General features: G+C 46.1%; 9 protein-coding genes across 9 annotated transcripts, besides 33 other annotated features; all 9 read left to right on the top strand.

Moving 5' to 3' along the window:
• Tc00.1047053508895.10 (C-terminal motor kinesin, putative) lies at nucleotides 1–530 on the top strand (the record flags this gene model as incomplete). The annotated part of the gene is made up of 1 exon (XM_806933.1): nucleotides 1–530. A coding segment is annotated over one exon (530 nt), but the record flags the coding sequence as incomplete, so codon positions are not given.
• Nucleotides 1–26,893: a sequence feature (heterozygous, non-Esmeraldo-like haplotype).
• Nucleotides 1,529–1,574: a sequence feature (A-rich).
• Nucleotides 2,183–2,240: a microsatellite.
• Nucleotides 2,494–4,323, top strand: Tc00.1047053508895.20 (hypothetical protein, conserved; the record flags this gene model as incomplete). Its single annotated transcript, XM_806934.1, has 1 exon — nucleotides 2,494–4,323. One exon carries the CDS (start codon nucleotides 2,494–2,496, stop codon nucleotides 4,321–4,323), a length of 1,830 nt encoding a protein of 609 aa, XP_812027.1.
• Nucleotides 4,447–4,497: a microsatellite.
• Nucleotides 4,777–4,801: a microsatellite.
• Nucleotides 4,943–4,980: a microsatellite.
• Nucleotides 5,020–5,048: a sequence feature (AT_rich).
• On the top strand, nucleotides 5,555–7,156 carry Tc00.1047053508895.30 (sarcoplasmic reticulum glycoprotein, putative; the record flags this gene model as incomplete). Its single annotated transcript, XM_806935.1, has 1 exon — nucleotides 5,555–7,156. One exon carries the CDS (start codon nucleotides 5,555–5,557, stop codon nucleotides 7,154–7,156), a length of 1,602 nt encoding a protein of 533 aa, XP_812028.1.
• Nucleotides 7,046–7,112: a microsatellite.
• On the top strand, nucleotides 7,719–11,150 carry Tc00.1047053508895.40 (hypothetical protein, conserved; the record flags this gene model as incomplete). The annotated part of the gene is made up of 1 exon (XM_806936.1): nucleotides 7,719–11,150. The coding sequence occupies one exon, from the start codon at nucleotides 7,719–7,721 to the stop codon at nucleotides 11,148–11,150; it is 3,432 nt and encodes a 1,143-aa protein (XP_812029.1).
• Nucleotides 11,247–11,289: a sequence feature (T-rich).
• Nucleotides 11,661–11,810: a sequence feature (A-rich).
• Tc00.1047053508895.50 (RNA-binding protein, putative) lies at nucleotides 11,945–12,787 on the top strand (the record flags this gene model as incomplete). The annotated part of the gene is made up of 1 exon (XM_806937.1): nucleotides 11,945–12,787. One exon carries the CDS (start codon nucleotides 11,945–11,947, stop codon nucleotides 12,785–12,787), a length of 843 nt encoding a protein of 280 aa, XP_812030.1.
• Nucleotides 12,916–12,980: a sequence feature (A-rich).
• Nucleotides 12,981–13,004: a microsatellite.
• Nucleotides 13,005–13,058: a sequence feature (A-rich).
• Nucleotides 13,583–13,642: a sequence feature (A-rich).
• Nucleotides 13,873–13,970: a sequence feature (T-rich).
• Nucleotides 14,211–14,255: a sequence feature (T-rich).
• Nucleotides 14,287–14,319: a sequence feature (T-rich).
• Nucleotides 15,747–17,147, top strand: Tc00.1047053508895.60 (RNA-binding protein, putative; the record flags this gene model as incomplete). Its single annotated transcript, XM_806938.1, has 1 exon — nucleotides 15,747–17,147. One exon carries the CDS (start codon nucleotides 15,747–15,749, stop codon nucleotides 17,145–17,147), a length of 1,401 nt encoding a protein of 466 aa, XP_812031.1.
• Nucleotides 16,589–16,641: a microsatellite.
• Nucleotides 17,203–17,292: a sequence feature (A-rich).
• Nucleotides 17,340–17,451: a sequence feature (A-rich).
• Nucleotides 17,552–17,688: a sequence feature (T-rich).
• Nucleotides 17,847–17,871: a microsatellite.
• Nucleotides 18,274–18,299: a microsatellite.
• Nucleotides 18,341–18,377: a sequence feature (AT_rich).
• Nucleotides 18,529–18,594: a sequence feature (T-rich).
• Nucleotides 19,355–19,385: a microsatellite.
• Nucleotides 19,397–19,453: a sequence feature (CT-rich).
• Nucleotides 19,467–19,528: a sequence feature (T-rich).
• Nucleotides 19,595–19,655: a microsatellite.
• On the top strand, nucleotides 20,162–20,908 carry Tc00.1047053508895.70 (uncharacterized protein; the record flags this gene model as incomplete). The annotated part of the gene is made up of 1 exon (XM_806939.1): nucleotides 20,162–20,908. One exon carries the CDS (start codon nucleotides 20,162–20,164, stop codon nucleotides 20,906–20,908), a length of 747 nt encoding a protein of 248 aa, XP_812032.1.
• Nucleotides 20,999–21,038: a sequence feature (GA-rich).
• Nucleotides 22,094–22,174: a sequence feature (A-rich).
• On the top strand, nucleotides 22,331–24,283 carry Tc00.1047053508895.80 (intraflagellar transport protein component, putative; the record flags this gene model as incomplete). The annotated part of the gene is made up of 1 exon (XM_806940.1): nucleotides 22,331–24,283. The coding sequence occupies one exon, from the start codon at nucleotides 22,331–22,333 to the stop codon at nucleotides 24,281–24,283; it is 1,953 nt and encodes a 650-aa protein (XP_812033.1).
• Nucleotides 24,489–24,513: a microsatellite.
• Nucleotides 25,011–25,037: a microsatellite.
• Nucleotides 25,388–26,893, top strand: Tc00.1047053508895.89 (hypothetical protein, conserved; the record flags this gene model as incomplete). Its single annotated transcript, XM_806941.1, has 1 exon — nucleotides 25,388–26,893. A coding segment is annotated over one exon (1,506 nt), but the record flags the coding sequence as incomplete, so codon positions are not given.

A 26,893-nucleotide genomic window follows, 5' to 3' on the forward strand; every position in this document is an offset into this window, starting at 1 on the left:
CATACGTGACAAATCTCACTGAGGTGCCGGTGAATTTGCCAAAAGAAATTCATGACATCATGGCTCGCGCAAATCGATGCCGAAGTGAGGGACAGACCAATATGAACGAGCATTCATCCAGGTCGCACATGGTTCTGTATATTGTGGTTCGAACAACGAATAAACAGACGAGAATGCAGAGCTTTGGAAAGCTTTCTTTGGTTGACTTGGCCGGGAGCGAACGACTTGAAAAGAGTGGTGCGGAGGGGCAACAGATGAAGGAAGCAGTTTCCATCAATAAATCCTTGTCCGCATTAGGAGACGTCATCTCTGGGCTTGCACAGAACAACAAGCACGTTCCTTTTCGGAACTCTGTTTTGACGTTCCTTCTGCAGGATTCCATGTCCGGACAGGCGAAGGTTCTCATGTTTGTGTGTGTCAGTCCTGCAAGCTACAATTGCAGTGAAAGCAACAGTTCCCTGCAGTTTGCGTCCCGTGCCCGTGGCGTAGCGTTTGGACAAATCAAAAAGAACACCGTGGTAGCGACTTGAGAAAGTTGGGTAGGAGGCGGGGTGGTGGTGTGTCTCTGTGGCCTCTTGTTTTTTTCCTTGAATTCCCTGCGTCTACTCACGCCAAAATAGCTGATAAATGCTTTTCTACTCCATCAAAGTAGGAACATTTGTCAGCGAGAGGGAATGTGAGAGAAGCAAGAAAAACACGCGCACACACCGAAAAAAAAAAAAAAGAATAAATAAATACGAATGGACTACGCACAGCGGACCCTATATTAACAAGACAATTGATATATCCACTCCATCGCCTGAAGGAGTTAATACATATATATATCAATTTCTGAGCCCATGAGAATGTGAAGTTTTTCTTGCTGTTGTTGTTTCTCGTTTTTGGTAGAAGGTTTTTAAAAGAGCGCGGACGACGATGAGAACTTTTGAAGTGCTTTCTTCACATGGAATGCTTTTATGCTTACTTTTTTTTTTAGTGGATCCATGAATTGGCCGGGATTGAGCCTCAGGAACGTGGTGGACTGTTCATGTTTCCTTCCCGCCCACCCTCTTTGGGCCGGCCTCGCTGCGTGGGGTCGCGGGCCTTTGGGTGTGGGCAGCGGGGTGGGCTTAAGGAAGCCGCCCATTCGAAGGCAGCAGGCGGGTGTAAGACTCGAAATTCATGTGTAAGATGTGTCTTTTTGTTTTTGAGCCACACCAACCTTTGGCGCATTGGCCGGTTTTTTGTAGATTGTTTTTTTTTTGCCTCATGATTTTTTTTTTCTCTCCTTTTGGCTGACCGCGAGGCAACCGTTGAATAAAATTTTTTGTGTGATTTTGTTCTTTTCCGTTTTTTGCCCTTTTTCCTGCGGTTTAGGAATTCATTATTTGCTTGTAGTGTCTTTGTCGCTGTTGCTGGCGGTCCGCGTGTCTGTGTGCGCATGCGGAGATCGGCGTGAGAGGACGATACTAATGTTCCCCGTCCTCCGTGAGAGGGTGCAGGAGATGGATGGATGAAATGCGTTTAATGGCGATTGACAAAAACACGGAAAGAAAAGGAAAAAAGAAACGAGAAGAAAGACAAAGAAAAAAAAAAAGTAGGGGGAAATATGGAAAATGATACGAATGGGGAGTGGAGAAGGGGAAAAAAAGAATAACGGGATAAAACAACAAAAGAAGGAATTCCACACCGCAGTACTAGTCATGTGTGAGCGCGTATTTTCTCCCCATTTTCAATGGATACCTTTTTTCATCAAAAACGGCTTTTCCTCCTTGTATTTAGTCTGCCGTGGTGTGCTCTGCGATCGCAAGATAACTCTGCTACAAAGAAGAGGTGGGAGGAGGGTCTGGTGCGTCGGGAAACTCTGGCCTTGCTGCCGTCCTGCTTGATCCATGTCTACCCAATAACAAAGTGCATGTGTGCTCTTTTTGTTGTTGCTCTTGTTTTTTGAGGGGTTTGGAAAGAAGGGGTCTTACATTTCCCCCCCTCACGGTCTTTTAGAGTTTACGACGCGACGGTGGCTAGGCGAAGGATACTAGGCACCCATCTCCCATCTATAGCTTCAGTAGAGTCAATAAAGAGAAGAAGGATTCCGGCATACATATACGTATTATTAACTAGCAAGAGGACATCAACTTAAGAATTCAACAAGCGGAAGTTCATCCGTAAAAATAAATAGAAGACTCATTATCATCAAGAAGAATTTGCTTGTCTTGTTGTCTTAGTTTAGTTTTTTTTGTTTGTTTGTTTGGTTGTTTTTTACTTTTTACAGTTTGGTGTATTTGATTGATAAATTTTACACCTCTACTCTGAGGTGTGGTTTTGTGGAGTGTACTGCCTGTGTACGCGAGTGAAGGAGAAGCGCATAGCGGTATTTATCATTGTAACACAAAAGAAGGGATTAGAGCAAAGAAGGAAATAAAAGGAAGTAACCCCCTCCCCCCAACAGAGAGAAAAGGAAAGAAAAAAAAAAAAAGGAGATTGTCAAAGTTCTTGTTAGTAATTTGGCGGTTCATGATGGAATACATAGTAGGATCAGGTGCATCCGATTGGGCACGTCTTGAGTTGAACAAACCGGGTCGTTCCAAATTGTACGATCTCCACTTGAATAGGAATGTTCACGGAGGGATTTGTGTGAAAAATTCTCAGCCACATGACCCCGTTTATTGTGGTTGGCGCCAATTCAACGAATTACCTCCGCAATGTGCGCGAAATTCTTCTACCTTGACCTCTTTCGGCGAAAACGAAGGTGTGCCATCCGATAACAAGCGTCAAATTGGGCCGCCGTCCTTGTGTGGGGAAGACAAATGCCCATTAGGAGAGAAAAACAACCTGGATTTTTTACAAAATCCGGAACTGTCATCGTTTTACGGCAGTGTGCTTGATTTACTTCATGATCAGTCGTCCGAAATGCCCTGGCATGCAGCAACAACGGATCGCCCTGGGGATACTGCTACACATACTCCTGCGCTTTCCCAGACAGACACCACATTGCCCACAACTCTCTGTGGGCTTTTTATCAGCGATAAAACGTGGATAAACGGATGCCCATCCAGTGATGAGTGGAAGACGCCCGCGCCCGTCATGAAGAATAATGCCGGTTGTAATTTGGCGCCCCCGTTGGTGACACCTGTGGGTGAGCTTCCCGTCCCTTGGAACCCAGAAGACTCTCCTGAGCATTGGAAGAAGGTCCCCGCGCAGACAACTTCTCACCGCTTGATGGGTACGACGGAGGGTGAGGTGATATGTTCTTCCTTACCAGAGAGTGTCATTCCATCCTGTCCGAAAGGTAATTTCATTAAGCAGCTCCTGGCACAGTTAACAACAGGTACAAATGAAACTTTTGCAGTGACTTCTGAGAAAAAATTGACTTTGATGTCAAAAAAACCCGAAGTCAAGCCTATTCCGATTGATTTGATTGCCATTGAGAGGCCATTAACCGATTTTTGTGATGTGCCACTGGTGAACAACGGAATGGTAAAAAGAAGCGAGTGTTCAAGTGGAACTCTTCTAAGTGTGACATCTCCCGGCGGCATGATGCCGTCGTGTTGCAAGCCGCCACCCGCTGTTGGCTCTTCACCAATTTCTTCTCCCCGAGAAGGAACGCTTGAGATGGGGGGTTGTGTGACCAATGGTGATAAGAATGGACGCCTCATTGGTGTCGTACCTTGGCAAGGAAATAATTTAGTGGATTCGCCGCGAACGACTTACAGCGGTGATTGCCATTCCGGTCATTCCTCCCATTCATATTGGCACACCCCTTTTGTATTTGCCTTGAATCGGAAAATTTTAGGTGAATTGCACCGCAACTCGCCTCAAAGTGTTGATTCCAGGGATTTGATTGATGGTTTATCCTTCAGTGCACTAAAGTCAGTGGAAGAATGGCCTCCACGAAAAAGGAAAGATGTATTACATTTGTTAAAACGGTTTCAAGCGAGGGATCTTCTGCAACACCTTCGTGTCGTGAGCTTCTCGTGGAAAAGCCCCGAAGGCGTGTGTCGGTTGCTTGAGTCTTGGAGACGTAGAGGCATCTTCCCACCGGATGTCCAGTTTGGGGTTTACTACTGGTATACCATGAAATGGGGATGCGAGAGATTGTGTCTAGAGCACAATGGCTGTGGATCTTTGGCAGAACAAGGACGAGGTTGCGAATACGCATTGAGGGGGTTTCGACGTAAGTGTCGTTACCCTCATAGATGTCTGTTCTGTGGAGCGGAGGATCATGGTTGGACTGAAGAGAAGCGTTGCAAACGGTATTTAAGCCTTCAGAGAGAGATGGAGCGACTGGGCGTGACAGACGATGTCGCGTTAATTCTCCTGGAGGCATTTGGATGCGAGGAGTAGAATACGTTCTGTTTTTGTTTTTTTTTTTAATTATTAGGAACGATATTTACGCCCGGTCTTCCAGTCACTGCTTCTTTATTAATGGAATTGCTATATATGGATAGAAGCATATATGCATTGGAGATGATAATAATAATAATAATAATAATAACAGTAAAAATGATAATGATAATAGGTTGTTTCCTAGTGCTTGACCCATGTGTGAAGCAAACCTTTATATAGCTCTGTAAGGATACATAAATATTTGTATATGCATACATTCACTTTTAAGAAACCACTTTTTTTTTTTTTTTCTTACTCTCTCTCTCTCTCCCTGTCAAAATAATAGTGAGGATATTAACATGTGATATCGCCCAGACGTTGTTGTTGTTTTTTTCTAAATTCCTATCTCTTTTATTTAAGTTAGATGGACGTACGTTTTTGTCTTCAACGAGCTTTTGTGACTTTTTATTATTATTTATTTATTTATTTATTTATTCAGAAAAGGATTTTTTTCTTGATTATTATTTATTTATTTTCTTTTGAGTAGATCATACATATATATATATAATTCATCTATTTGTGTGTGTGTGGACGCATGTATTCCGTGTTGTTGTTTGTGCTCCGTAGCAATGATATTAGTGAGTCTGTGAGTGAGTGAGTGAGTGAGTGAGTGAGAGGCAGGAACAAACGAAGCAAAGGAAAAGGAAGGCCGAGTTAAAATAAATGAATAAAATTAAATTATTGAGAGGAGATCTTTTCTTGGCTTGGAGAGCCACATAAACAGAATACATTTAGAGGTATATGATTTATGCGTGCAGAAATCTTTTTTTTTTTTTTGTTTTTCTTGTGTGTGTATGCTTGAAAAGGGTGGGATTATTTTGTCTTCTTTTTTTTTTTTTTTTTTGCATGCGGTTTGGGCGCTCATGCTTTGACTGTTGCTGGGTTTATTTGTTTTTTGTTTTTTCACTTTCTTGTGTGTGTGAATTTTTGATGTGCGGGAGGGATCCGCTTTTGCGATTCAATTGTCTTTGGCGATGTTGTCTTTTCATTATTATTATTTTCTTTCACTTTCTTTGTCTGCACTTCCTTCAAGTGTTGTTTGTTTGTTTGTTGCATCCCACGCGCTGTTCCTCTCGGACAAGGCGATACACACGCAAGGCAGGAAAAAGGAACCAGCATTGGGCACCCGCACGTCCACTTACTGGTGATTGTGGTGGTGAGACTCGAAATACGGCTGAGCACACCACAAATGTCATCAACGGAGGCGAAGACCGCCACGGAATCCGTTGCAATGGAGCCCGAAGGCCTAAACGAACTCATTGAGGTGCTCCATACTAACTATCTAAAGTGCGTGAAGCCAGTGGAGGACATGTACAAGTACGACTTATTTCGCCCCAGCTGGTTTGAGGAGACAATTCTCAATCAAAAACCCTTTGTTACTTTCTTTGGTCCATGGTCTTCCGGCAAGAGTACATTTATCAATCATCTGCTGCAAGACAACTATCTTTGGACAGGACCACAGCCGACGACCGCCGAGTTTACTGTTGTGCTCTACGGTGAGGAAGTAGGTCCCGTGAGTGGACATGTGCTTGCTAGCGCCAAGAATCTTCCATTTAAAGGGTTAACAGAATTTGGGGAATCTTTTTTGGGGAAGTTTCAGGGGTATCGAGTTCCACACGAACTGTTAAAGCGTGTTACATTAATTGATACACCGGGTATTTTGGAGAGTGTGAAGGACATTCGAGAACGCCAGTTTGACTATGTGAAGGTAAGCCGTTGGTTTGCGGAGCGCAGTGATCTCATTTTTATACTGTTTGATCCGTCAAAATTGGATGCCGGGATTGAGCTTAAAATGATGTTTAAGCACGCATTCCGTGGAATGGAAGGAAAGGTGCGCATTGTTCTCAACAAGGCCGATAGCATCAACACTCAAGAGTTGATGCGCGTTTATGGCAGTATATTTTGGAACCTGTCAAACCTTATTAATTGCACCGAGCCACCGCGGGTGTACGTTGGGAGCTTTTGGGACCAACCGTACAAGAAAGGTGTCTTCACGCTGCTATTCACGGAGGAAAAAACCGATCTTTTGCACGAAATTGTGGATGTGGTGCCGCAGCAGGCACGTGACAAGAAAGTGGCTAGTCTCATACGTCGCGCGAAGGAGGTACTGGTGCATGCTCTTATCGTGGGTGGGATGCGCTCCGATCTGCCGCTTTTATTTGGGAAAGAGAAGGCAAAACGCAAGGCGATTGACAACCTGCAGAAGACCTACGAGATCATGGCGGCCAAATATAAAATGAACTGGAAGGACTTTCCTCCCGTTGAGGAATATCGCACCTTTTTGGAGAAGTTTGACCTGGAAAAATTTCCCGAAATTGAGAAGGCGGAAAAAGATGGCAAAATCGGTGCCCTGCAGAAGTGCATTGAGACAACTCTCCCCAGTATGCTGCGCCCCGTAAAGAGCACCACTGCTGCTGATCCACGGGATAAGGCGCAACGGGAGAAACTGCAGCAGATGTACCTCAAATCCATCCGTTCACAGTACGAGGGAAAGGTCGGGAAACAAGGAAGCAGTGATGTGGTGCAGTCCTCCCATCGAGAGAGCGCCGTAACATCGTCTGGAGAAGGGGGGAACGCGAGCGCCGCACCTCAACAAACAACTGGTCCCATGACGGTCACAAACAGTAGTTCAATGCCTGATCAGGCGCAGATGTTCATGGGGATGATGATGCAAATGATGCAACAACAACAGCAGCAACAACAACAACAACAACAGCAGCAACAACGACAACGACAGCAGGAACAACTTCATTTTGTTGTTGAGCCTGTGGACGAAGACAACGTGGATTGATGCAGAGCGAGAGAGGGGGAAGTGTAGAAAAGTGTGAAAAAAGAAATGCCTTTTGCCACTAGCTCCACATTGCCATTGTTCAGGAGGGATTTAGCGGAATTTTTTTGCAGGATACTAACGAAGCTCAGTTTACACGTATACGAAGGGGTGGAGAGGGGGAGGAGGAAAGGTGGAGTGGATAAAAAGATTTTGCTTTTCTTCAGCCAAATAGTTTTTTAAGGAGAATGCTGGGGATTAATGGACAAGTATCTATGCAATTTTACTATCTATTATATGTAGCGTGGTATTTATGTACGTATGTATTTCTGACAACTCTGCTGTTACTTCTGTATCTTTTTTTTCTTTCTACATGTTTTCAAAATCATTATACTTTCTTTACAAATAATTGGTTTGCTTGTTTGTTGATGTTTTTTGTTTTGTTTTTTTTTTTTCATTTTAGACAGTTTTTGGGTGTGCGTTTGTGTTTGTAGCTGTTGGCGGGGGCGGGCAAAGGCGTGATAAGTGGGCAGATAAATCCAGACTGGTTTTTCCCTTCACCGCTGCTAGACGCAAGAGAAAGAGAATGCCAAACCGTGCGTGGGAAGACCCTCTTGAGGCTTGTTACGACACGGAGCTGTTTGATGCCTTGCTTGGGACGGAGGAGAGCATCTCGGCCACAATTCGACAGGAGAAAGCATCCTCTGTATTTTCAAATGTGTTCATGGTTGGTGGCTCGCTCTTTTCCCGTCGCCGTGCAGCGGCCATGGCACGCTCGCACAGCACTCGCCTCCGTGGAGTATTTCTTTCGTGGATTGATTACGGTTCCATCTATTGCCCATTTACGCGGGAGTTTGTGTCACTGCGTTCAGCACACTGGTCCCACCTCGTTGCAGCTGGATTCGGCATCGACAGTCGGCTGCGACATGGTCGATGCGTCGTACTGGTGCGTCCAGAGAAACTGGAAAGGCTGGCGTACGACGTGCAACAGTGTCAGACGGCATCACACCAACCGAAGGACAAAAAGTCATCACATCCACTGGCGCTATGGAGTCCCTTGCTTCAGGAGTCGCTGGGTGGACTCCTAAAAACGATGTCGGTTGGGGACACCAACGCTGTGGTCCAGCGGGTGCGTGAATTTCTTTCTGATGCAAATTGCACCTGGACAAATCGACGAATTCCACTTTCTTTCTATGATCTTGATTTGGATAAGAGACGCATATTCCGGTGGGCCCCTGGTAACGAGAAGGACCCAATGAATAGCGACCGTGGGGTCTCCACAGAGGAAGTCATGAAATTCGGTGAGAGTTATTTGCATCAATGCCTGCAATGGCGCGCGTCTGTTTTGCAAAAACGGAAAAAAATAACATTTTTACATATGGAGACGATTGCACTAACGCCATTGGCGCCTGTGACTTTTGCGATTTCACCTCAAAAAGGAAAGGCGGCGGCTCTCATTGATCAACACTCAACCGTAAATGTTGCCCCATTTGTGGTGCCCAACAGTCGAATGGCTTATCTTTCCCTCACATACAATCCAAAAATGCCTCTTCTTGAGGCGGCGGTGACAACAATTTTAGGAGCCCGTTTTTCCGAGGAAATTTTCTACTGCCCTTTGGAGCACTGCGTTGACTACAGCACGCTCATGGATTTGCAAGCCTACCGCTTGCAGTGGAGCTCATTCGGGACTGTTAAACTGGAGGAAAGCACTCCGTTGCTTCATCTTGGGATGCATATGGACCCATCGAAGAATCCACCACCACCCACCATCCCTCTTGTTGTTATTAGCAATGCGCATCTATTGTCAAAACGGGCGATCACGCGCCTCTTGGAGCAGTGGACTCGCAATGGCCTGGCGTGGAATACAGAGAGCCGCCATTTAAGAGCAACGGGTCAAAGCAAGCGCGAAGTACTGCTTCGCACAGGTAATCTGATGCGAACGATAGACGCTGGTGCTCCCCTCTTTGGGAATGTTTATGCTTTGTTTATTGGTTATTCTCCTTCCTGCGAGCAAACCCCCATTTTTGATGACAAACACGTTGTTGCAGAAATACAAGGAAAGAATGCTCGTGTAAGTGTTCTTGCCCCCGTAACTGGGGCCATGTTTTTTCTTGAGGAACCGCTTGTTGAAGCATTAAGGCGTGTGGCGCGTCGTTTCCAGGAGTCCATGAATGCCACCGAACGGACGATTTTTATCGAGGAAATTTGCGATGCGATGAGTCGTATTATTGTCCCCGCTGTTGAGGAAGTGAAAGAACATGAAGTGACATGCAGTGATACCAACCATAGTCACGGAACCAGCGGCGTCAAGCTTTATGAGTTGGAGGAGGAAGATATGCTCTTTCTTTTAAAAGAGGCTTGTGAGGCATTTTTAACAGAACCTGCGGGGAAACGGGACGTCGGTCTTTTGCCGTACGAGCAGCTTCTCTGTCGTTACCCGAGGTTTGCTGCAATGCGTGTGCGCCACAACCTTCTTTGCGAGTATCCATTAAAAATTCAGGGTACGGAAAGTCACAGTGAATTTCTTTTTACAGGGCCAAGCAAATCCATGGAAGGCGTGTGTAAAGAACGTCTTTTTCCAGTAAAGCAACACAGTACTGTCGTAGAGAGTCGTCGACGTGCTGTGGAACTTGCCGGTGTGGAACATGATGCTCGTAAACGAGCATGCGTTCTAAATCGAACACTACGGTCCATATCGCATGCATTCACAGGCTGTTCCATTTTTCCTACTAATTCTTCAACCTCCAATCATTTTCGGATGCACGCTTCTGATAAGAAGCACCAGCTGATAGCTGAGCAACGCTATGATCCTTTTTTTGAACCTCCTGTGTTGCTTGGCTGCTGGACACGTACTCTTCTCTTTTGTGCACCCATGGCCGCGGACATGTTGCCCCTGCGCTGTCTTCTCTACGGCGATTTGATTGCAGCTGAGGAGCAAAATAAGGCGTTTGTGGTGGTCGATGTGGACGTGTTTCATGTTGATTACGTTTCCTATCCACCTGACCGTCGTTGTCGTCTCTTCGGCATCCGACTTCGGTATAATTCAAACCTTGACACAGATGAAGTCTGCGACGTGCGGGAAGCAGCGACAAGAGCACTACAGGATGTACTAGTGAAAAGTGCCGTGGAGGCGAGGCTATTTCCAATATGGACACATGATATGTCCTCTACGAAGCGGCACAACCCTAATGAAAAGAAATTATCACATGGATATACGACTGAAGGTGGGCGCAGCTTTTTGCCTCATTTTTACTTTGAGGAACTAGATGAATGCGTATCAGCTGCTATTCCTAACCTTGTCGAGAGACGCATATTCGCGTTGGCTATGGCTCAACGTGGACCCCTGCTTCTCACCATCGGGACTCCGGTCGTGGCGTTGCGAACTTTTTCGTCACATATAACGCGTGGGGCGTGGTGTCGTGTTGTGCGATTTGTACCAATCAAGGAGTTTTTGTCGCACGGATCTTTACAATTGCCAGTGCAGGTTGGTTCGTCCTGTGACTGTGCGGCAGACCTGTCCCTTGCGCGGCGTTACTTTCACCACCAACGAGGTAGCAACTCGGTGCCTGTGCTGCAGCCCATTTTGGACGGTGCCGAAAGGCTGACAGATGCGATGGAAACGGTGGTGCTCCCTGCCGCCATGCTGGTGGGTGGCTACCACTCACTCCACTACTACGCCCTTCCCACGGTGCAGCTCCCACTCCTGGCGCCGTGCCAGTACGCCGCGGCGTCAACTCTTTTTCATCCACTTTTTGCACATGAAGACAGCTTGATGGAGTTTGTTTCAATGGAGAGTCGCGCAAAGGCGGTGGAGATGATGATGAGCCCATTGTCGTCGTTGTCACCACAACGCTCTGGAGGGTTTCTTTGTAACGACTTCTTTGAGGATGTCGAGCCCTCAACACAAAACACGAAGGATGAAATACGGCAGCAAGAAGAGAAAGAAGGAAAGGTCCGCAAATACCGCGCAATGCAGTCTGATGTGTTGTCGGCGCTGTCGCTTTTCCCTTCAAGTTAATTGTGGGATATTTTTTGTTGTTGTTGTTTTTGTTTGGTTACAAGAAGTATATATTTTTTATTGTTTGTTTGGGGTTGTGTGAGGGGTTTAAATAAGTTTTGTTTTATTTTTATTTGTTTTTTTTTTCTTTTATTTTCTTCCCTGCGTGCAAACGTTGGAATTACGCCTGTTTTCCTTTACCTGACGTATGTGTCGCCATCGTCATCATCACAGCCGGCTGCCTCTTGTCTTTTTTTTTTTTTTCGTGTGTGTGTGTACTTTTTCTGTTCTGTTCAAATGCCTGTTGTTTGGCGCCTGTTCTCTGCGTGACTGGGGCGAATGAAAGTCCCCTGCGCCGGCACAAAATCGCCTCTTTTTTCTCTTCTTTTCTTTTTTCCCCGGCAGTTGTGTGGAAGAGGCGACGGTGAGAGTGCAGGGCGAGACGCAGAACTTTTTCGCTCTTTCTTTGTGTGTTTGATCGACTCCTCTCAGCGCCAGTGTGCGGTCAAAGGGCGGCGAACGAGAGACGCCAAAAAAAAAAAAAAAAGGTGGGAATCCAAAGGAAAAAAAGACAAGGAGAGAAGAACAAAAAATACATATTTTTATATTTATATATAAGAAGGAAGTAAACGACAAAAACAAAACAAAACAAAAACAGAAAAAGACAGAAAAAGAAAGAAAGGCAGTGAACAGAGAGAAGGATATTTCTACATATATATACTTACACCACAATTGCCCCTCCCCCCCACAGACACAAACAAAGAAGGCAAGAGAAGGAAGGAAGAGGTTAAAAAAAAAAAAAAAATTGGGAAATAATGAGCGGTGTAAGAGGAGGTTGGGCACCGGCCGGCAGCGATGTGGAGGGTCTGCAACAATCGGATGCACGGTTGATGGTCCCACCGGTTGCTTACCGCACGGCGTACGAATCCATCGGTGAACTGCAAAATAGCCTACAAGGTTACGATCAGCAGGTGGCAAAGGTCATTCAGCACATCAACACGCTTGCCAGCGTCGTGGACTCGCTGCAACAGCATTATGATTCTGTGGTAGAGGAGAAGGAATATATAATCCGATCCCTGGATGTGGCAGAGGGACGCATGCAAGATGTTCAGCGTATTGTCCAGCGATATGCCGCTGTGACGGATCCTGTAGTGGCTTCTGACGGCTTCACGTATGAACGGGATGTGATCACAAATTACTTCAACGAGTGCCAAGCCCAGAAGAACATCCCCATGTCGCAGCAGACACATACAGAGCTGACGATGATGCTATTTCCAAATCGCTCCTTTAAGCGTTTCCTTGAACAGCTGATGGAGACCAAACCAGCTGAAATGCGTGCAGAAGCCAGCAGCAGCAGCCATGGAAACCACGGCGGAAATGCAAACGCGTCTAGCCGGTCGGCGGGTAACGCTCAAAACACTCACAAGGCCGATGTGAGTAATAAGAGTGGAAATACAGGAGCAAATGGCGAGCGTCTGCATCCATGTGTGCGTGTTTATGGTTACTGTAACTATAAGGACGCCTGTGCCTACGCGCTTTACCCGTACGACGCATGTCTCTCGCATTTGAAGGGGAAATGTCGCTTTCGTTCCCAGTGCCATGAACGACATGTCGATTTCCATGGCCCACGGAACCACGGACCTGCCAACGGTGGGTAGAGACGGGGGAGCGCTGCCTTCACTATCCGCATTAACCGCATCGAAAATTCTGCACACATCAGCTAAAAGAAGACGCTTGGGTGTGCGTGTGCTTGTCTCTCTGTGGAAAGGTGGGTGGAAGGGGCATCAAAATGAAAACAAACAAAAAGAAAAAAAAATAATGGTAAAAGGGAATGAAAGGAAAAAAAAAAAAAGAGAGAGAGAGAGAGAGAGAGAGCGACTGGTATAAACAACAACAACAAAACAAAAGAAATTGATAATAAAAAACAAAGGATAACCGAAAGGGGAACGGATTTGAGGAGCAACATCAACCAAAGAAAAGGAAAGCAACCGAAACGCAATGTAAAGACATGCATATGTACACACAAAACAGGGAGGAAATGAAGGCAAGAGAAAATATTTTTATATATGTGTTTATGAACGACAGCTGACGTGCGTGTTGAAATTCCGAACGGCTGGGAGGCGATGGAAGGTCCTCCTCCCTTTTCTCCTTTTCCACACTTCCATATCTTTACTTTTCACCGTTCATCTCCTCCCCCCATCGGTTTACCTCCCACCCTTTTTTTGACCTTCTGTGCGCGGTCTCACTGCATGCACGCAGTACACCTCCGAACATTGCAAAAAAGGGGGTGGGTGAAAAGAGAAAGAAAAAAAGAGGAAAAGAAAACGCATTAGACAACAACGGATTTTTTTTTTTAAGTGCGCTGCAGCAAGAACAAACAAAAAAAGAAAAGGGAGGGCGAATTAAATAAAAATGGGAGAATTCGGGCCATTCTTAACAACCGGAGAAAACCCAAAAGAAAAAAAAACGAAAAAATTACGAAAAATACCAAACAAAAAAGAAAAAAAAAAGAAGGCGAATGGGATTAACAATTATCAGCTGTGGTGACAGTAAACGACAACGATATAGAAAACAGGGGTGGATGGCCGCGAGGAGGGTGGAGGCTAAAGAGGAAACGCGGCGAAGGTGGAGACAGCCGTATGCGCGCATCTATTCTGCTGTGTACCATTGTATCGTCTGTTTAAGATACGGTGAGGGCTGTAGAAAAGGGCCGTGATGTGATATCATGGGGTCATTTGGTGGCTTTTTTTTTTTTTTTCCTTTTTTCTCCTCGATCCCAATTGCAGTTTTCCTTCCCGTTCATCTGTTTCTTTGTCTTTTCTTTTTTTGTTTTGTTTTTTTGAGGTTACAAATCAAGTGGTTTTATTCCCCAGTTGTTTCTTTGTCTCCATTACAAATTTCCGTGAATGACTACGCGCACGAGAGTCGCATAACGCGGAAACAGGATGTCTAATAAGGAGCCAATCAAGCCACAGAGGGAGGGGGAAGACAAAAGGGTCTGGCGGTCGGTTTTTCGTGTGGAATTTTTTTCTCTAAAACTTGGGAAAAGAGAAACGGAGATTGACGGGGAAGACCGATGGATTTTTTTCTTTTTTTTTTAATTATCTTCACTTGTTTTTTTTTTTTGCAGCCGCTAATTTTTTTTATTTTACGAGCGTTTTTTCTTTTCTTTTCTATCTTTTTTTTTTTTGTGTGTGTGTGTGTGTTGGCGCCGCGTGGGGCTTCACCGGGCACTCGGGAGTTCTCCTTTTCTTTCGCCACGGAGACGGCGGAGAAATTTCTTTGGGAATGTGAGGATTTTATTTTGTTGTTGTTTTTTGGGGGACCCCTTCTGTGCTTTTTTTCCCTCCTCCCCACCCCGCCCGGTCTGTGCGGTGGCGGTGACGTGTTTTCTCACATCTCTCGTTTCCCCCCTCCTTTTTGTTTGCGTGCTTTTCGACGTGCCTTGCCGTTTTCCCCCGCTTTGTGCCGGCCGCCGACGGCGAAGAAGAGGGAATTCCCCCCGCCCAGTCACTCTCTCGGATTGTCCGCCCTGACGGGTTCGGTCTTCCGCGCGCGGTGGGCGACTGTCGGGGACACGTACTTGCATGTACCGATGGGCCATGCACCTCCGTGGGGATGAATGACTCTGGACAGGCGATGTGAGGGGAGGGGGAGGCAAAAAGAAAAAGAGCAAACAAACGAACGAGGAAGCGATTACGAGGCGTACGCGAGGAATCATCCACTAGCGGCAATATAAATAAATAGGACTGAGAAGTGGGGGAAATTTTGTTGACGATAACGTCAAATAAGGCGCTGGTGGGAAAAAAAAAACGAAGTGAAAAATGGACGGGAAACCAGTCATGATTTGCAACCGACGCTGGCGCGAGAAAAGGGGGAGGCATTTTTCTTTTTTGTTGTTGTTGTTGTTTTGTTTTTTGCGCCGAAGAAGACGGCGGGATGGAGGGGGCAGAGAGCCAAAACGGAAAATCCCTTTGCCCCAACAAGGAGATGGGAAGTGGGTCGGTGCGGTACGAGAAAGAAGGAGCTCAAGTCACGCAGAAATCATAAAAAATTCTCCTATTTTTTTTCCTTCGTTGTTGTGTTCGTGTGTGTGTGTTTCTCTTCCATTTGGGTGGTGAACGCGATGTCAATATCGATCTTTTCTCCGAACGAGAGGGAACAAATGCAGCCGCAGTGGCAACCTTGCTGGCCGCGGCGTGTAACAGAGTGGGACTATGGGGTGTGTGAAGAGGACCGAAAAGGAAAAAAGGAGGCCGGTGTTTTTGGCGGGGGAACTGGAGGTGGGAGGGATGGAAATGAGAGAAAACTACTTTTTTGCAGAAGGGGGAGTGGCGGAGCAGAATCCCCCCTCCCTTCCTATGCTCGCTCTCATACACGCACGTACAAAAGTTGCTTCATGAACTCATTGTTTTTCGTTAACCTTTTTTTTTCTTTTACTTCTCTCTCTCTCTTTCTGTGTTTGTGTGTGTGTGTGTGCGTTCTCCTTGTATTTCCTTTTATTTCCTTCCCACTCTGCTGGTTGGCCCTGTCACCTTTTTTTTTTGTGTGTGTGTCTGTGTCTTTGCCCTTTCGTCATTATGAGTGGGTACTCAACTTTTCTACATCTTGTGACAAATGTTATCTTTTATTCTTGCGGTTCTTTTCTTTTTGCCTCGTTTTTGCTTTCTGGTACCATCATACACACACACACCGAAGTATATTTACGGTAATATCACTAAAAAGGATTCCCAGAAGCAAGTAAAAGGAATGCAGGCCACTACAGGAAGTGTTCCGGAGCACGCCCCTCCAATTTGGGGTGTAATGAAGGAATTGCAGGAAGGCTTTAACGGCCATCAATGCTCTTTGCCCTATCTTCTTAACATTGCGCAGAACCTTCAACGCACTCTTGAGGAGACACGCCATCTTTACAACAACGCAATCAAGCAACGCGATGAGGTTCGCGCAAAACTTATTGCGGTGCAGAATAGTCTGGCGGCTGTGGAGCGAGTTGTCAGTCAGTATGCCTCTGTCAAGGATCCCGTGGTTGCCTCGGATGGCTTTACATACGAGAATGTTTCAATCCGAGAATACTTGCGGGAGTGTGCTAGCACCAACACCAAAGCGTATTCGCAACTTACAAAGGAGGAGCTGCTAGATGTGGTGGTCCCCAATCAAACACTGCGCCGTCTTGTTCACATGTTGCAGTCGGTTCGAACCACCGAGGTACCTCCCATAACGCAGCGTCGTCCCATTCCCCCCTACACGCCTCAGCAGGGTGATGCGAACTGGAAAAGCAACAACATGGCCAACAGTGGTTCCAACAACGGCAACGGCCTGAACTGGGCGGATGAAGAAGCCAACCCAGGATCAACGCCTATCCGTGTGGCAGAGTTGGAGGCGACTCTTGCGAAGGCAGCTAATGCTGGCAGTCTCAATGCTTCCCAAAGCAGCAATGTTCTTCCCCCCACCGTCCCTACCAATAACAGCAGCAGCAACAATAACAATAACAATACCAGTAACAACAACAACAGCGGCACGCCGGGACGACGGTGGGAAACACGGCAGCAGCAAGCTGCGGGGCACGGCAGCAAGAATTCCAATAAAAAGCACCCTTGCCTACGTGTATACGGTCATTGCAACTTCCTTGAGGATTGTACCTTTGCGAATTACCCATATGAGGCGTGCCTAAACTATATCAAGGGCAAGTGCCGTTTTGGGCAGCACTGCAAGGAGCTGCATGTGACCTCTACGCATTCTCGCTATCCAGGACAGCGCAAAGGCAGCAACAACAATCAACAAGCTAACAGTGGTGCCACGCCTGCCCAGGCGGAGGAAAAGGAAACCAATGTGAAAGAGAAGCGAGCCACGAAGGATAAGGACAGCAGCAAAAATAGCAGCACAAGAGGGGAAACAAACAGCAAGGAAAGCGTTGAGGAACAGCAGGAAGCGAAGCCAACTCCAACAATGACACCGAAGTCGGAGACCGACGCACGGCCGGCGGAAGCGCCCGTTCTGGTCGAGGAGAAGGCCTCATGAAACACAGCAGGGCGAGACCGAAAGTTGAACGCACCTACCACTCCTTCATCGTGCCAAAAAATAAAAATAAAATAAAAATCAAAAAAAAAAAAAAAGGAAAAGAAAAGGAATTTAAAAGAATTAAAAAAGAAAAGAAAAAAGAAAAGCTGAAATGAATGCTCCAGCGAAGAGGAGGAAGAACGTAAGGCGCGTAAAGAAGAAAAAAAAGAAAAAAGAAAAAAAACGAGATCGAAAAGCAGCGGTAAAAAAAAAAAAAAAAGAAAAAAGCCGGTTATCAAAAAAAAAAAAAAAAAGAAGAAGAAAAGGGGGAGAAAATGAAGAGAAAAAAGGGCAGGATGAATTTAAAAAGTCTCACGATACGTGTGTGTTTATATTTGTATCTATACGTTTGGTGAAGAGAGCAATTTTTTTTTTTCCGCATGCCCTTTTATATATATATTATTTCTTTCTCCTTGTGGTGTGTATCTTTTTTGTTTGTTTTGTGTGTGTGTGTTTTATTGTTTTATTGTTTTTTGTTTTTGTTTTTATCATTTGCTCTTTTCCTGCATATTTAACTTCGCCGGTGCACGTGTGTGCCTCGCGGGAACTGTGCCTTGTGTGTCTCACACAAAGGACGACTGGTGGAGGTGATGGGGAGGACATATATGAGAGAAAACGAAACATATATATATATATGATTGTTGTTAATGATACGATGAGGAGAGAGGGAGAGAGAGAGAGAAAGGGGCAGCCTGCATTGTGCTGTGGCAAGGGAAATGGTGCAAGCATTCAGCACCCTCCCAACCTTTTTACTGTGTTCCTTTTTTTTTTTTTTTCTTTCTCCACTTGCGCGTTCTTTGCCTTTTTTGCTACGACAACTGAAGGACGAGAGTCCAGAAGACGAAAAAAAAAAAAAAAGCCACGGGTATGGCCTTTTTTTTTTTTACTGTTTCATCTGCTTTTCCCCTTTGCTCCGTTGGTTTTGTTTTGAGAAAAGGGGAAAAACGAGGGGCTCTGAAGTGGCCACGCCGTCAGTGAAAGAGTTATGGTTTGCATTTGTATTTGGGAGGGGGGTGGGCGGACAGAAGTGTGAGGGGTGAAACATCAGTGCGATATGATTTACGCGGAGGGGGGCGCAGAAGCGAGAAGAAAGAGAGAGAGAGAGAGAGAGAGCAAAGACCATAGCAAGGAAAAGAATACAAACACACACACACAAATAAATATAAATATAAATATAAATATATATTAATTGGGCAGAAGCCGCCTGCCGATGTTGTTACAAAATTGGGCGAGTGATAGGGCTGCTTTTTTCCCCTATACTTCTGTGAGGGGGTGTTTATCCCTCTTGCTCGCTGCGACTGGTTATAAATGTATGTATATGTACTTATTTTTCCGTTGTTGTTTTTTGTTGTTTGCTTGTTGTTGCTGTTTTTTTTTGTTTTTGTTTTTCCTTTATGTATTTGTTTTTTGTGTTTATTCTCTCCATTCATTTGTTGAGCTTCTGCTGGTTTGGTTCTTCTGCAACCTCTGGCAGTGGTGCTGGTGGTGGCGATGGTATCGGAGGCTGCGTGCGTGCGTGCGTGGGTGGGAGATAGAGAGTGAGATAAGGTGCAGCGATCTCAGCTGCAGCCACCACTACGACCACCACGGGCGCGTAATAAACGCGTCGTAAACCCACTGAAGTCAGGCTTCACAATAATAAAAAAAAAAAAAGAAATGGGAGCCAAAGAAGAAGAAATGACGGCTGAGTTACGGGCGAAGAAAAAAAAGAGTGCGTGTTCACCGCGAGGAGGTGGTGGGAGGTGTGGGGGGGCGACCAGTCAAAGTATCGCCCCCATCATCTCTCTTTGTTTCTTGGTTTTTCGAATTTTCTCATGGTTGCCACGGCTCCTGAGTTATCCGCCAACCACCGTGATTTCTCTTTTTTCTTTTCCTTCACTGCACCCTCTTCCTCTTTCTCTTGGTGTGGGAAGGAGGGCTGTTTCTCTCAGGGTCTCCTCAGGAATTGCCGCAGACGTGCACACAGAGGGGCGGGCGGAACCAAAGCGAAGAAGGACAACAAATAAATTAGAGCCTTTCGGAACGGTGGGGAAAGGGAAGTTGAGTAAATGGAGGAGGGACAGGAAGGGGACAGGAGGAATGAAGACGAAAAAGGCATAATAAATTGCGAGGGTTGAGGTGGGAAAAAGTAAATAAATAAATGCCTTATTCTTGGTGTCGTGTCTGAATTTTCTTTTTTTTTCTTTTTTTTTTTTTTTTGGCGCCATCCATCTTCTACTTTCTCTTCTTCTCCTCCTGCCCCTTTTCTTACTTCCACTTTTTGCTTCATACCGTCTCTTGTTTTTTTTGTTTGTTTGTTTTTGTTTTGTTTTGTTTGTTGTTTTCTTTTTCTTTCTTTTTTTCTATGTGTGTGTTCTTCTCTTTTGTGGTCGTTGGTCTGCGTGCTCTTTTGACAGCTCTGTCTGCTCCACACACACACACAAACACAAACATATATATATGTGCACTCGCATGCGTGCTCATGCACACTACGTCACGTGTGCCATCCCCCACAATTTTTTTGATTTTTCATCGCCAAAAATGTGCGCGGACACAAACGAACCAAAATGTTTTCCATTGATATGCTTGCAGGCATACGATGTCCCTCTTGTCGAGTGAATTTTGATACTTGCCGCGCACTCACTTCCTGTTCGCTTGTAAAGCAGCAAGGAATAAAATGGAGCATTGCTGTTGATCCTTTTTTTTTCCCTCCGTCCAACGACCACCATCACCACAACAACAATAATATGTCTTTTTTTTTTGTCACATTTTTTTTTTTGCCATTGAAAGGAGAGGAAAGGAGTTTAACTGAAAGGTATTTAAATAAAACCGTATTTGTGCGCAGTTAAACAGAGTCTGGAAATAGGGGCCGACACGAGCGAGTGAAGGCAAGAAATAAAGAGGAGAGACAGCCCAAATAAATTGAAGCCGGGCATCACTTCGCCATAAAACGAGTATTGCACATATTCTAAGTAATTGCGTGAGTTAGAGACAAAATGGCAATTCACGCCACCAGGAGATGGACGGAAGGGCTTTTGTCGTCCTTTTCAATGATTCTCGTGAGTGAGATTGGTGACAAGACGTTTTTTATCGCCTGTTTGATGGCCATGCGTCACAGTAAGGTTCTGGTTTTTCTCGGTGCTATTGGTGCACTGGCTGGCATGACGGTGCTGTCAGCGCTAATGGGGTTGGTGGTTCCCAGTGTGCTGTCGGTGCGGGTCACAAAGATGCTAGCTGTTGTCTTGTTCTTTGGCTTTGGGGGGAAAATCTTGTACGATGAGTTTGCCAAGCGAGGGCAGGGTGATGCCGAGAGTGATGACGAGATGACGGAGGCTGCTGCCATCATTCGGAAGAAGGATCCGAACGATGCTGTTGAAGCAGGCAGTATTAGTTCCACAGGTGTAGGCTGTGCCCGGCGTCACTGGTTCGCATTCCATCCCGTGATGGCAGAGGTCTTCGCGCTCACATTCGTTGCGGAGTGGGGCGATCGTAGCCAACTTGCCACCATCGCCCTTGCGGCGGCGAAGAACCCTTTCGCCGTTACTATTGGAGGCGTGTTGGGGCATGCCGTGTGTACCGGCGTTGCTGTGCTTTGCGGAAACATGACTGCGAGGTATGTTTCCATGAGAAGCGTGAATATTGTGGGCGGTGGGCTTTTTATAGTTTTTGCTCTGGCAACCCTGTACGAGCTTATTACCAACACCCATCACATTGACGAGATGCAGCAACAGAAAGAAAAGTGAAAAACGGACAGCGACGTCGCTGGAGGGGAAAATATTTATTTTGGACGTTTTTTAATGAGTTCTGATGCAATTACTAACAAGTAGATGATTAAGAAAGAAAGAAAAAAAGAAAAATAAAAAGGGAAAAAAGCCTACTCGGAGGCAGAACTGAAGGAAAATTTGGATAAGACGGTTTTTTTTTTCGCTAGATTTTGAAGCTTTGGCTTTTTTCCTTACCTACTGGATTTTGTCCTTTTGCTTCGTGTTCTTTTTTTTTTTTTTTTTTTGCCATTCCATGCCATGCCCGTCTATCTCTGTATTGTATATGGAGGCATTGATTTTTGCCGTGGGCGACCTTTGTGTTTTTATTTTAAAAAACTTTTTGTTGACTCTGGTGGTGAGAAACCTGACGGAATATGCGGGGCGATGGGGGATGGAGGCCGCATCATGCAGGCATAAAAATGTATATTTATATTTTTGTGAGTGCATTAGGAAGATATGCACATTTCACTTTCCCTTTCTGTGTGAGTGTCTGTGTGCGGAGAGTGGAGGGGGGGAGAGCCGTTGTGCGTGTGGGGTAACGCTGTTCTTCATCATCCGGTTCCGTGGAGCGTGCAGCGTCAGAAAGAGAAAGTGTGAGAGTAGGAGCCACACGCAGGACGAGGCAAACAAACTCCACCCATTGCAATGGGCTGAAAGGAATTCAAGTGGTGTTTTGACCAGTACGGGCATGCCGAACCATACGGCAGCAAAGAGGCCCAATTGCGACGAAGCCAAGCAGAGGGAATGACCCCAACGCCAGTAAAACACAACAGAGAATGGAGTGTTGTTCCACGCAGGGGAGAAAAAAGTGGACAAGAGGGAAGAGAGAGTAGAAACAAAAAACACAGAAGTAACGCATTTATTTTGTCGCTCTGTTAATTCTGGAACAATACCAGCCCCCCAAAAAAAAAAATGAAAAGAAAAGAAGTGTGAAATGCACTGGACTGTTTTTGCCTTCTTTTATATATATATTTGGCTTTTTTCTTCTTCTTTTTGAAAGTTCCTGCGCTCTGTGGTTGTGTTTGTGGGTGGATGCGTGATGGCTGCGGATGCCCAGTTGCATAAATGCGCGTACTTTTTTTTTCTTCTTTTTTTTGTGTGTGTGTTTTTTTGGCGGCTTTCCAAAGTGAAGGGAGGGGTAAATATATACTACTACTACTACCTAAGAAAGGAGAAAAAAAAAAGGGGGGGGATAACAGAGCACAAAACACAAAATAATAAAAAAGAAAAAAGAAAAAGTAAGAAGGGCAGGTAGGAGACAGACGGGTTTGACTGTATTGTTTTTTCTCTCTTTTCTTTTTCTTGCCTTTGCATCTGCTCGGGGGGTCTACGTTAGCTCCTTCTGCTGCGTGGTTTAAGACTGGAGGGAGGTTAGGGGTGGCGGCTACGGTCTCGGGGGCAATGAACGGGGCGATGAACAGTGCACACCCGACCAGCAATGGTTATGCACCGGGATTTCAACCGAAGGAGAATCCACCAAAAGTTCTCTTCAACGTTTGCCGAAAAGAGTTGTATCACCCCAACAAGGGCTACAAACAGTTGGCTCGTCGCCTGAAGCAAGTCGGCACTGTAGACATGAACAAGGAGGATATTACGTTAGACCGTCTTTTACCATATGACATTGTCGTCTTTGGTTCTTCACAAGAGAAACTCACCGAAGAAGATCTTACCGTCATTCGAGATTATGTTGAGCACGGTGGTTCCGTCATTATGCTGTTTGGTGATGGGCACGGTGGTCATTATTCTTACCTTAACCGGACGCTGGATGAGTGGACAGGCATTACTCTTAACGAAGATTGTGTGGTACGTACCGTCATGAACAAATACCTGCATCCTAAAGAAGTGTGTGTTGCGCATGGGGTGACAAACAGGGCCATAAATAAGGCCGCTGGAAAAAGTGTTTTGGGAGCTCCCGGGCATCAGGGTGATCGTGGGGGTTTTATGGCAGGTGGCTCGACCTTTGGCGATCGTCCAGCTCCTCTGACACTCAATCGAACCGCCGCCACCGGTCACTGGGGGAATATGATGTCGAATGCTGCCACAACGGCTATGCAGCAACAAATGGCGGAAGAGGCTGCAGCGGATGGTCCTACCAGTCTCGTATTTGTGTACCCACACGGCCTGAGTTTCAATGTGAACCGCCCGGCAGTGCCCATCCTTAGCAGTGGGTTCATGGCCTACCCGTTAAATCGCCCCATTGCCGCGGTGTGGGAATGCAGTGAATTAGTGGAGCACAACGGTCAAAAGAAACAGGGAAAGCTGCTTCTCATAGGCAGCGGCCTCTTAATGGAGGATAACTGGTTCGGGAAGGAAGAAAATGAGTTGCTAACAACTGTATTATTTGATTACATGAATCACAAGGTGAAACTGAACCAAATTGATGCCGATGAACCAGACATCACGGACTACAACCATGTTCCAGACACCGCATCCCTCTCAGAGCGACTGCGTGTTGCGGTGGAACAACAGGAAGAGTTACCGCGTGATTTTACCAAGCTTTTTCAAACAGAATCATTCAAACTTGACACAGACATTATCCCAGAGGTTATTGAGGCGTACAACAAACTCAATGTCAAACAAGAGCCCCTAACTCTTATTCCACCGGAGTTTCTGACTCCTCTTCCTCCAGTGAAGCCAGCAGTGTTTGAACCAACCCATCGGGATCCGATGCTGCCTGCGTTAGACCTCTTTGACCTAGATGAAGAGTTTGCGCCTGAGAAGGTGCGGTTAAGTCAATTGACAAACAAGTGCAAACCAGAGGATGTCCAATTTTACATTTTGCAAGCCGCAGAAATCCTTGGCGTCACAAAGAAGTTACGAAGTCCACGTAATCGTGACCCTCGCGCATTGTTAGACTACGTATTTCGCCAGGTTGTGCAATATAAGAAAGTCAACGCTGGCAGTATGCATACGACATCCAATGCGGGGCTGGATTCCTACAGTATGGACCCCAATGCAGCAGCTGCTGCTGCCGCAGGTAGCATGACGCGGGTGATACGCGTTTCCACGGGTGAAAATGGGAATAGAGACACAACACCGTTCGATGACAACGTACCGTGGACACTGCAACTCCAAGCGGACTTTGGCAGTGGAACCATTACGGGGAAATTTATATTGCATACATCTTCCATGCATTTCCCTGCACAAGAGGCTTCACTGGAGGGCACAATAAAGCCACCCGGGGAGCGGGAATACCCAATGGAATGGGGTGTGCTGGTGCGCGGGGCAAACGATGAGCAAACCTTTTTCGTATTTCTTGCGATGCTGCAGGGCAACTCGCTACGTGGCGTTTGCGAAGTGGCTTCTGGAAATGGCAATACCCGAAACTTTTTATATGAAATTGAGGAGCTTTAGCAAAAAAAAAAAGCAAAGTTCTGAATGAGTGGGGGATGGGTGGTGCGTGTAAGGGAACGATAGACTTTTTTGTGATGGCAGTAATCAAGAGTTGCGGGAGCGAAGGGATGAATAGAATGGCGAACAAATGGAGGGTAAACACAAAACAGCAGGAAAATATCGAAAGCGGCAACCAAATCCGGAGAACAATTGACAACAACTGGCGTTTTTTTTTTCTTTTCTTTTTTTTTGTGTGTATATAAAGGGGTCGCAATGAAAAAAAAAAAAAATGTACAGCAATGCTGGTTACAGCAGAAAACCCACCGCCCTTCTCTGGTAATAAATCCAAAGCCTTTTGTTGTTGTTGTTTTATTTGGCTGTTGACCTCTCTCCAGTTTTCTCTGTGTACATGGTGGGGTCGCAGCCGAAGGGTCTGGTGGGGGGGGGACGGTTAGGGAAGCGGCATCTCAACACAAGGCAGGCGACGGAGTTTATATTTGGCACGAACTTGCATGGAAAAAGAGTTGCAGAAGAAGGAAGAACTAGAGAATGACAAGCGAAAAGCAGAAGCCAAAGTGCACCCGGACAGTCGTGAAGGGTTTGTCACTCTGTTTGATGGGTGGTGTCTCTCTGTGCCGCATGTGCAGTTTTCCGTGGGCACGAGGAAGTGAGTTTATTGCTTGTTTTGTGTGTTGTTCTCACTTTTTACCTTTTTCTTTTCTTTTCTTCTTGATTGGACTCCCGTTTTTTGTTGTTGTTGTTGTTGTTGCTGTTGCCGTGTGGTGCCTTAGCGTCTTCATCGCCTCACGCACGCACAGACAAATAAATAAGAACGGCTGCAGAGAATAGTTATAGATCACAACTAATTTTTTTTCACTTTAGCCACGTTGTGTGAATTGTGTGGGTGTGGAGTGAGTGAACAAACCCCAACACAAACAACATCGGTGGCAACAATATCCAGAAGGGAGGAAGACGAAAAATAAACGAAAAGGGAAAAAAAAGAGGGAGAGAGATAGACACAATAGACGCCGAAAAAGAAAACGGAGGGGGAGAAGGCAAGGAAAAGTTAAAGGAGACATTTATTAAGGGTGTGGGCATTATTTTTTCTTTGGTATATATTTGCCAATGCGACTGAACATTACGACACCGAATGAGCGTCACGATGATGCCTGTACGTGTGTGGCTGTGTCCTTGATGGGTGACGTCATCAGCGCTGGGGACGATTTTGTGCTTCGCCGGTGGAGCCCAAATGGCGAGCCACTTGGCAAAGTACATCAGTTTGACAGCTGCATTACATACATCACCTGGGTCCCTCTCCAGGGGGGCCGGAAAGGACGGGGGGCCGCGGCAGGAACAATTGAGGGAAAAGACAACTGCCTTGTAGCGTGTGCTGATGGAACTTTTTCTTTTTTGAACGCAGCGTCCGGTCGCGTAGAACGTACCGTTGAGGCGCACGTTGGTAGCATAACTGGACTTGTTTACTCTGCTGACGCCTCTTCGATTGTGTCGTCTGGGGAAGATGGCTGTGTGAAGGTCTGGTCGCAGGCCGGCATTCCGCGCACGACGCTGGTTTCGGTTGGAAAGTGCGTTTACGCCCTTTGCTGGGGATCTGAAACGACAGAACTTGGTGGCGACTGCGTACTGTACTGTTTTGGCAGTGATGTGGTCATTAAGCCTCTTAACCCAACCATAAAAAGGCAACTAAAGTGGAAGGCACATAACGGGGTTGTGTTGGCTGCGGATTGGTCTCTCATGACGGGATTTATCGTTACTGGTGGCGAGGATGGAACGTATAAAGTATGGGATCCTTGTGGGCGTAGTATCTACGTCTCTGCTGCCGGTGGGCATCCGTGTACGGCCGTCAAGTTCTCAGCCGACGGCGAAATGTTTGCAGTAGGTTCCTTTATGAACCTGCGGGTGTGCGATAAAACTGGATGGAGTCATACATACGAACGACTTCCGGAAGGTAGTGCCCTTTCACTTCAGTGGACAGCAGATGGAACACAGGTGGTGGCGGGGTGTGGTAGTGGAACGGTTTGCACGGCACAGCTTGTGGACCGTAAATTGTATTGGGGCCAGTATTGTGTGACACTTGTGGATGGTAATAAACTTTTAGTCCAGAACGTTCTTACGGACACGGTGGAGGAACTCGAACTACGTGATAAAGTCATTAAGGTAGAACTGGGCTATGGTTATCTCGTAGCGTGCACCACCACGCAATGTGCATGCTATCCAATTGAGAGACTCTCCGCACCCGTACAATTTGATCTCCGTGATGTTGTCATTACACTCATTCTTGGAGAAAAACAGTTTCTTTTGTCCGACTGCAATGCCGGAATACAGGTTTACTCATACGAGGGCCGACAGATATGTCTTTTGCGTTTGCAGGCGTCTCTTCGACCGGAAATTATGGCACCTGATCTTGTTGCATTGTCTCCAGATACGGTGGCTATTCGCAACCCTGCGGACCCCAAAAAGATTTTTTTTTTTGATACAAATCACGGTAAACCCGTTGATAACGCCACCATCACGCATCATCTTGAGGTGTTGTCGCTGGAGCTCTCGCAGCCGGGTTCTATTAGCGATCGAAAAATTGCCTTTGTGGATCGCAATCGTGATCTTTACTTTGGT

Source organism: Trypanosoma cruzi, genomic scaffold (genome assembly GCF_000209065.1).
Source record: "Trypanosoma cruzi strain CL Brener 1047053517087 genomic scaffold, whole genome shotgun sequence".
Classification (NCBI taxonomy): Eukaryota; Euglenozoa; class Kinetoplastea; order Trypanosomatida; family Trypanosomatidae; genus Trypanosoma; species Trypanosoma cruzi.